The 9,025-nt window shown below is 36.6% G+C and overlaps 1 protein-coding gene across 5 annotated transcripts; it reads left to right on the forward strand.

Moving 5' to 3' along the window:
* The first annotated feature begins 2,558 nt into the window (after positions 1-2,558).
* On the forward strand, positions 2,559-7,574 carry rhcgl1 (Rh family, C glycoprotein, like 1). 5 transcript variants are annotated; one of them, XM_089134243.1, is made up of 13 exons: positions 2,559-2,911; positions 3,527-3,591; positions 3,729-3,858; positions 4,055-4,247; positions 4,431-4,581; positions 4,666-4,813; positions 5,457-5,623; positions 5,708-5,845; positions 6,070-6,206; positions 6,352-6,476; positions 6,579-6,652; positions 6,753-6,829; positions 7,086-7,574. In XM_089134243.1, the coding sequence occupies exons 3-13, from the start codon at positions 3,735-3,737 to the stop codon at positions 7,105-7,107; spliced, it is 1,356 nt and encodes a 451-aa protein (XP_088990369.1). In that variant the 5' UTR covers positions 2,559-2,911; positions 3,527-3,591; positions 3,729-3,734; the 3' UTR covers positions 7,108-7,574. The 5 variants fall into 5 exon arrangements, with proteins under 5 accessions (XP_088990369.1, XP_088990370.1, XP_088990367.1 ...); XM_089134244.1 differs by lacking the exon at positions 3,729-3,858 and having other exon boundaries at positions 2,774-2,911; XM_089134241.1 differs by lacking the exon at positions 2,559-2,911 and having other exon boundaries at positions 3,729-4,247.
* Positions 7,575-9,025: the final 1,451 nt, after the last annotated feature.

Here is a 9,025-nt window from a genome sequence, read left to right on the forward strand (position 1 = left end):
AAAATATTTTGACAGTTTTTTTGTTTGTTTTTTCCCACTGTAGTAATTTCACAGCTCAGCTCCTCATTGTCCATGTATATATGCTATTTGTGCATTGCAAAGGGAAAGAGGACATTTCCTGAATTGTTTCAGAATTACTTCTAGGAATTGGTTAACGTAGTGTAAATCTATTGGTGTAAGTAAATCTATGTGAACTCACTATCAGTAGAAATGTATTCTGCCAATCAGTGTGATTCAGTCATGTGCCTTTGCCTACTAGTGATTCAACAGAAAATTCCACAGGTGAATGAAACTACAGGTGTCACGTGTATATATGTATTAGTAGACTAGGGGCCAGAATTAGCATATGAGCGCAATTCCAAAACTCTCCTCCCATCAATTTTGTGTCTGAAATGACAAATTCATGCAATGATTTCAGTTGCAAAAATGACTGTGCCTATGCCTTTTCATCACCAATTTTTTCATTGTGTGTCTTTAATATACCCTGACAGTAGTTTAACAACAAAAGAGTGTTTATTTAATTTTATTTAATTATTTTCTGTCCTGAAATACAGTTAGGTGTTTTGAGAAAGTTACAAATCTATCCACTATTGTGGACTACAGAATATAAAAAGAATAAAGTAATGGACAGAGATGTGTAGGAAAATGTCTTGATTACTACATGTAACCTTTATTCCCTAAAGGGGAATATGTTATACGTTACGACTGACTGGGATCACGCCAGGGAGCCAGTCATCTTCAAGTGCTATTTGACGAGCCAATGGACATAGCACATCCCTGGACTTAAACAAAACTCAGCGAATACTAGTCCGGACTCGAGTCCAATTTTGAATGAACTCGGACTTAACATTGAGTCGGACATTTTAGTGGTGGCTATGATTGTGAGATCCATCTTCACACTCATACACAAGTATTACAAACCCTGCAAATATTTAGTGATGTTCAAGAAAGAAGGATCCATTAAGGATCTATTATTGGCATATAAAACAAAATAAGAACCATCACCATCATCTTGCTCAAAAGTTTACCCCTGGCTCGTATTGCATCATGTTGAGCATGACCTTGCAGATTCTGAAAGATGTACTATATGTAAACATATGGCTGTGACTATACATTGCAATGATTTTGTACGGTTTAAAATATTGATTTAATACCTCGGTGTTGAGACCTTTCACCGGAATTTGATTGACAGGCGGTCTGACCAATCCTAATGCAGGAACCCACCATTTGCAGGAACCCACAAACAAACCAAATCAGTTAGTAGATTTAAGTCAGTGGACTTGAACTTGAAAAATGGTGTGTATTGATTTCTTTTTGCAGTTCTGATTTTCATTCATGTTTAATTTGTCCTACACCTAGAATAGATTATCAGTTCATGTACTGCTACAACTGAGGCCTACACATTTAAGCACCACAAACCATGTTGTTTTTAACTGCACTTTAGAAATAAATTATTGATTGATTGAAAACAGTATTTATTGCTTGAATTTCATAATAATTGTAAAATTTTAAAGATGAGACTTTATTCCATTCCACAAGTAGGCTGTTCTGTCTTGTATGTTGGCGCACTGTCAGTGTCATCTTTGCTCCGCAATATATTTTTCACTGTGTGAGAACATATGGAGTGAGAACGGAATGGCTTGTCGGATGTAGCAACAGTAACTAGGAGGGGCTGGTCTTTGTGAAAGGTCATTTTCAAATCATTTAACACTTTGTGGACTCGGCCAGACTCGACTCGGACTGGGATGTTTAGGACCCGAACTTAAGTTAAACTCAACCCTCTTTAAACATGGACTTGTAAGGTCTTGGACTCGACAAAGGTGGACTCGGACCCAACACTACTAAATAGTTTAGCTCCCCAGTACTTGAGCGAGCACCAAACACATTATAGTCCTTCATGCCTCTTGTCTTGCGATCTCAACATTTCGGTCAGTTGACAATACCTAGAATATCAAAATCGACTGGTGGCGGTAGATCCTTTTCCTGTTTAGCACCAAAACTCTGGAATAATCTTCCTAACATTGTTCGGAAAGCAGACACATTTTGTCAGTTCAAATCTAGACTAAAAACGCATCTCTTTGGCCTAGCATACACATAACACACTGTAGACTTCTATAATTCAATGTTAGGCTGCATAGTTTAGATCAGCCGGAACCAGGAACACGTTCTATAAATCCTGGTATTGGTACATCCAAAGAACCCCTCTATGGTGGACCTGCACCTGGACCCATCCCAACGCATCCTGAAGTGCCAGCATCATCTGCCCTGTGAAGGCCTCATCGACACCACAGCCATCAGCACTGATCCTCGACAACTCGTCTTCATACCTGCATGATTTCTGCGACTTCCAAACAGATGGAAATGGATCTAAAATGTCTAAATACTCTAAATGTTCCGATCCAATCTGACTTGTAATGCTGCCCAAATCATACACTGTTCCTTCATTGGCCAGAGGAAAATTGGCCCTCTGACTGAGTCTGGTTTCTCCCAAGGTTTTTTTTTTTTTTTTTTTTTTTGCCACTGTTGCCTTGGCTTTTGGCTTGCTTGGTTGGGGACAATTAATATTCAACAATATTATTGATCTGCCTTAATTAAAGTGGACGTTGATGCAATTTTCTTTTAGAATCAAACTTTGTTGTATTATTTTCTTTGATACATGTATGCATTGTAAAGTGCGCTACATAAATAAAGGTGACTTCATCACTTACTCCATTGCTCTGATTGGATGTAGGTCTATCCAGTTGAGTGCAGAGGCATTTTCATTACTGGTTCGGTTGAAACACGCCCTATTATCACAGCCCAGTGGAGAAGTATCAAACTCGTTTTCTGACTAAAATCATGACAACATCAGGCTGAGAGCTACCATGAAAATTCACAAAACCATAGTGTGGGTATGACCAATACTTCACAAGTAAGTGGAACATAAATAATTAGTGTGAATGACTGTCCTAAATTACTCCTATAACTGTTTGTTTCTCACGAATGACTATACGATTAAGCTTTTTAAATATTCTTGTGTTTTTATTCTCCCAATGTTGTCTGTAGGCTATTATTAAAATAGCTTTTAAGTTATTGGCTGATAGCTCAAGACAATGCATTTGAAATGGCATGTTGGTGCATGCTTTGAATGTTGCTTTACACTCAACTGAAAATCTTTTTGATACACAACTGTCAAAGGTTATCATAAAATGTTAAGCTTCAATTGCGTTAACAGTTGTTTTATCTTCTCATGAGATCACGGTGTAGCAAACTAACAGTAAAAGTGGGAAGATAAAAGGTTACAGCCTTTTATAATTTCCAAAGCAAATGTGTCTGCAAAGATATCTGTAGATTTAGGGGTTTGTATTATCTTGATTTGTTTGATGAGTGTTTTTTTTTTTTCTATTTGTATATTTGTTATAATTAATATTTGAAATTGTTTGCCTATTTTTCACCTTAAACCATTACACAAGAATACGGATACCATCTCTTCCTTTTCCTCAACTTTTTGTCACAAGTATGTGTTTGTCTTTGTACATCTTTGTAGGAGTGGCAAGTTCATGATGTCCTGACACACCTCCAGACCTAACTATAAAACCTTTATGACAAAAGGTGAGTCACACGTTTCTATTGAAAGGAATGCCACTGTCATCTCCAGAACGTCTCTTCGGTAAAATCAACATCGACTTAAAATGACCAAAAACACCAATATTCGAATCAGTCTTCCAGCAGTCTGCTTTGTCTGGCAGATTGCTATGATCATCCTGTTTGGAGTGTTCGTTCGTTATAATGAGGAGTCTGACTCCAATTGGATCGACCACAGAAGAAGAAATAATATTTCCTCGAATATAGAGAATGATTTTTACTATAGATATCCAAGTAAGTAACATCACCGTTACTGGAAGAGGAGCTGCTGGAGGGGTAATCATAACTGTGGTGCTGAGGGAGTGTGTGTTAGTGTGTGTTCACCTGTGCAGGTGTGTGTGGAGTGTGCAATGTGTTAAATTGACTGCAATTTATCTCCTCACGAATCATGTACATATTCACACGCTAACTTTGTTTTCTGTTTCCTCAGGTTTTCAGGATGTGCATGTGATGATCTTTGTTGGTTTTGGATTTCTCATGACCTTTCTTAAGCGTTATAGTTTCGGTGGAGTTGGCTTCAATTTTCTCATCGCAGCATTTGGAATTCAATGGGCTCTACTGATGCAAGGCTGGTTTCATTACCTTGACAGCGATGACTGGAAAATAAAAATTGGGGTTGAGAAGTAATTGATTATTGTTATCTACTTTTTGACATTATGATACGTTCACCTTCATGTTTAAGCCTCCTAACACTAGTGTCACATGACTAATTCGATGGGATTCACTGTTCCATTTTAGAAGCAGTGTTTAATATATGCATCTTTAATTTGTAACTAAATCATTTCACTGTCATTTTTTTCAATCAGCCTCATCAATGCAGATTTCTGTGTGGCTGGCTGTCTCATTGCATATGGCGCTTGTCTTGGAAAGGTCAGTCCAGTGCAGCTGATGGTTCTTACTCTGTTTGGAGTCACCCTATTTGCGGTTGAGGAATATATCATTTTAGAACTCCTTCATGTAAGTTTCAATCTTCTAATTGTATCCCAATGAATAACATCAGTGCTGGAATTTATCATTTTTTACGGCTTCATTCATGCATAGGCGAAAGATGCTGGTGGTTCCATGGTCATCCACACTTTTGGTGCATATTATGGTTTGACCATATCTTGGATCTTATATCGACCATTGCTATCTCAGAGCAAGAATTATCAAGGATCTACATACCACTCTGATGTGTTTGCCATGATTGGTGAGTGGTGAAAAAAGTCCTTTCTCAGCTTATCCTGTTGTGTTAATCAAGCGATAACAAAAGGCACTAGAGGAACTGTTGATTTTGCAAGATATTTTACATTTAACTACATATTTATTCAAAATATCCACTTCAGCAAATGGTGCAATTTTCAATTTAATCATACTTTGCCTTTTCAAAGCCTCTTAAAGGGATAGTTCACCCAAAATTAAAATCCTGTCATCATTTTCTTACCCTCAAGTTGTTCTAAACATTGACTTCCATAGAATTTTGTATCTTTTTCCTCCATTCTATCGAAGTAAATGTTTACCCATATTCAACAGTTAGGTTCTCAAATTTAATTTCTAATATTATATTGTGTGCTCTGCAGAAGAACAAAAATTCATACAGGTTTATAACAACATCAGGGCGAGTAAATGCTGACGGAAAAACAACATCCCATCCCATTATCTACATAACATTTTAAAAATGATAAAATGCACTTTTGGCAATGAGGAAACGTGTTTTTGTTGCTATTTTAGTGTTTTGGAAGAACATAAAATTTAAAATGACATATTACCCCATTGGCCTTTGCCTAATGTATCCAATAAGCTATCAAAACATTGGGAACTGTTCCTAATTTCATCCCATCTCTCTTTATCAGGCACTCTCTTTCTGTGGATGTACTGGCCCAGTTTTAATTCTGCTATTGCAGATCATGGAGATGGGCAGCACAGAGCTGTTATAAATACCTACCTCGCACTGGCCTCATCAGTTCTCACTGCCTTTGCCATTTCAAGTTTCTCACAGAAACATGGAAAACTTGACATGGTAAGTTTTCCATGTCAAGTTTCTGGAGTTGATCCTTCTTATTTATACATAAAATAACCCTTACATTTCCTTGACTTTGCTCAGGTACATATTCAGAACGCTACCTTGGCTGGTGGTGTTGCAATGGGAACAGCTTCAGAGTTCATGATTACACCTTACGGCTCTCTGATAGTGGGATTCTGTTCAGGAATTGTTTCCACACTTGGATATCTGTTTCTGACTGTGAGTTTTGCAGTGTTTTACAGTACTGAAATTGCTCATAAAGTAAAGGAAACATCCATTATATATTCATTTAAAATATAGATGGTTTAAATTCTTTGTTTTTTTGTATTTACTGTATAATGCAAATCTAATTGTCAAACATTTTTACATTTATTTGAAGTCTAAATTAGACAGTATAAGCATGTATGCAACTATAATCATTTTTTATAAACTTTCCTTATCAGCCTTTTATGGAAAAAACTCTGAAAATACAAGACACTTGTGGTGTACATAACCTGCATGGAATGCCTGGAATTATCGGTGGCATTGTTGGAGCTATTACTGCAGCTTCTGCCAGTGAGTCAGTTTATGGAAAAGAAGGGTAAGTTTGTGTCAGTCAGTCAGAAAGACTTATATATACATTTACACACATACTCAGTCACAGTTGGCTTCTGTTTGCACTGCTGCAGAAAAGAAAACGAAAGCAAAATATTGCGTGACTCCTTAATACTGCATTTTCTGCTCAGGTTGATTAACACGTTCGACTTCAAGGGTGCCGTTGCTAACCGGACAGCCAGCGTACAGGGTGGTCACCAGGCAGCAGGTCTCTGTGTAGCAATAGCATTTGGTCTTGTAGGTGGAGCTTTGGTTGGTGAGTGCAAATAAAGTTAAACAGTAAACTAAGTGTTTTTTTTTTTTTTTTTTTAGAATAATAAGCATTAGAGCTGACATTTTTATGCTGTTTAATTTACAGGTGGGATACTAAAGGCGCCAATCTGGGGTGACCCAGCAGATGCCAACTGTTTTGATGATGAGGTTTATTGGGAGGTGAGAAAAGTGTTTTTGTTAATTAACTACATGATATCAAGTAAAACTGATTTATTTGTGGTTTGTAAAACAAAAGAGAAATGTTGGTGTTTATTCTTAGGTTCCTGAGGATGATGATGATAATATTCCTACCTCTGGACACCTAAACATGAACCACGCAAGAAGCATGGAAGATGCGTGAGTATACATTAAATCACGTAATCTATTCATAAATCCCTCTTTACAGGATGGGAACATCCCTCCATATTTCATCATATTTAGGGTGACAAAATACAAGTAAAACTACTTTTAGCATGGTACAATACAATTATATTGATTAATGTCCAGTGTCAAATTATCAAACTAGAATTAAAACTTTATGAAATTGCTGTTCAAAATTATTTTATGTAAATACTTTTTTTTTTTAAACTGCTGACATCTCTCATGTAAACAGATATCAACGAAGTCATATGTAGGAGGGAAAACTTCCTAAAAACTCCACTTCCTGAAGAACTTCATCTCTGAATGATGATTAAATAAGAATCATAAAGGATTGACAGACTGATTATATAAGCTACTGCATGGAATTTTTTAAGTCTGTCATGTGCTTTGGGTTGTACAATGACATAGTACCAAAGCATCTTGCCTCTAGCACCTGAATAACCAGACTTTCCACTGCTGCTTCCACAAAAACAAATTCAAACTGTAGTTCCTTTTTGAATTTTTACATTCCGACTACACCACAGATGTCTTTGAATTATCTTGTAATGTGACTTTCTATAATGCTTAGGTTTTCTTTATTTTTGCATTGTTAATAATTATAATATAATTAATCTGTTCAGGGTAAAGAATAAGAACAAGATTGATTGACTGTGTGACACTACCCATGTTATTTTACGTTGTGCTAAAACCTACCCAATAAAGTCAGTTATTCTTTATTACATATCGATTTCATAGTTTTTTGATACTTTTGAATGCTGAAGGACATTGATGTTATAAAGTGATTGACTTTGACAGGTGAATTTGAATACTTGCCTTAGGCCTCTATTTTAAGTAACTTCTTGTGAGCAAAAGAAATGTGTTACTCTCTGGAATGTTGAGAGATACTAATCCATCAGACAGCATAAGATCTCCTTAGATTATATTTTGGAATCATTCTTTGAAATTCTTGTCACGTAAATTCTTGCATGTACATTCTTTTTTGTCTTCCCGTCATTCTTTCTCAGTTTCTCACTCTTTGTCACCCAAATTATGTTTATAACATTCCTTTGTTCATGAAAGTTGTCATGGGTAAAGTTATTGTAGTTAGGATTGCTGTAAAAACAAAATAAATAAATAAATAAATAAAAATAAAATAATAATAATAATAATAATAATAAATGCTTTATGGACCAGATCAGTTACACGCAGGGGGGTCGTTCTTCGTATGTCGCTAAATCACTTAGCTGGATTTGATTGTTGGCGATTTGACATGATCTTACATTGTTTGGTTCTTCGACGCTCATCCTGGACTTGCTGTCATAGCAACATGTGTGCAAGTTTGCACTTGTTCGCGAGCAGGCTTATTTCATGTTAACAGGATTGGATTGCGGCTTTATAAGCGGAGGTGATACGGGAAGTCCTTTAACGCAGCGCGACAGTGTACTTTCCTAGAGATCATTTTTCTTATGAATCGTGACGATGTCGTTTACATCATTAATTTGTTGGAAAGACATAAATGATCAGTCAGCATGGCATCGCACGCCAAGTTCGTAAAGAGCTTTATTCAGTCCATATTAAAATATGATTTTGGCCACCTCTCAATTTCTCAAATCGGTTAAATCAATGGTATTACCTCAGATCAAGTAAATGAACTAGAAATCCGTGCTCATTCAAGGGTTTGCAGGATTAGGAAAAGTTTGCAGGATTTCATATGACAGTACTTTTTATTTACACTAAGAAGTTAAATAAGCATATCTATTTTGTGAGAGCAACAGTACAGCATGATGGGTGTGGTCTCTATATATACAGATGTTTTTAAATCGCAACTCCAAAAGCAATGAAATTGTCAGACATCCATTAGTGGATGTGAGGGAAACAACTGGAAATACAGTGCTGGTTGTTCTCTCCATACTCGACAACAACGGATTCCAACGGAGCATGAGTGAAGCTATAATACGTGTATAAAATAATCCTGAAAAAAGCACAAACACAGCTGAGGGTGACACTAACAGTCAGCAGACAAATGACTAGTGACAGCAGCGGCAATTCACCTGTCACTCAAGTGGCCACGCCCTTAATTATGCAGAACTTCAAGGCTTAAAATAATTTCAACAGATGAGTTGTAAAAAAATTCACCCCCTCACAGTCGTCATGAAGGGGGGTTCAAAATTAACTATATAGACCAAAACAACG

Source organism: Pimephales promelas, chromosome 8, assembly GCF_988280905.1.
Source record: "Pimephales promelas chromosome 8, fPimPro1.hap1.1, whole genome shotgun sequence".
Taxonomy (NCBI): Eukaryota; Metazoa; Chordata; class Actinopteri; order Cypriniformes; family Leuciscidae; genus Pimephales; species Pimephales promelas.

Bases quoted from the DNA above. Each gene is read 5' to 3' on its own strand.
- rhcgl1 (XM_089134241.1), top strand. From the start codon at position 3,835: ATGATTTTTACTATAGATATCCAAGTAAGTAACATCACCGTTACTGGA. The intron at 4,248-4,430 runs GTAATTGATTAT...TTTTTCAATCAG, and splicing joins ATAAAAATTGGGGTTGAGAA to CCTCATCAATGCAGATTTCT. The intron at 6,207-6,351 runs GTAAGTTTGTGT...TTTTCTGCTCAG, and splicing joins TCAGTTTATGGAAAAGAAGG to GTTGATTAACACGTTCGACT.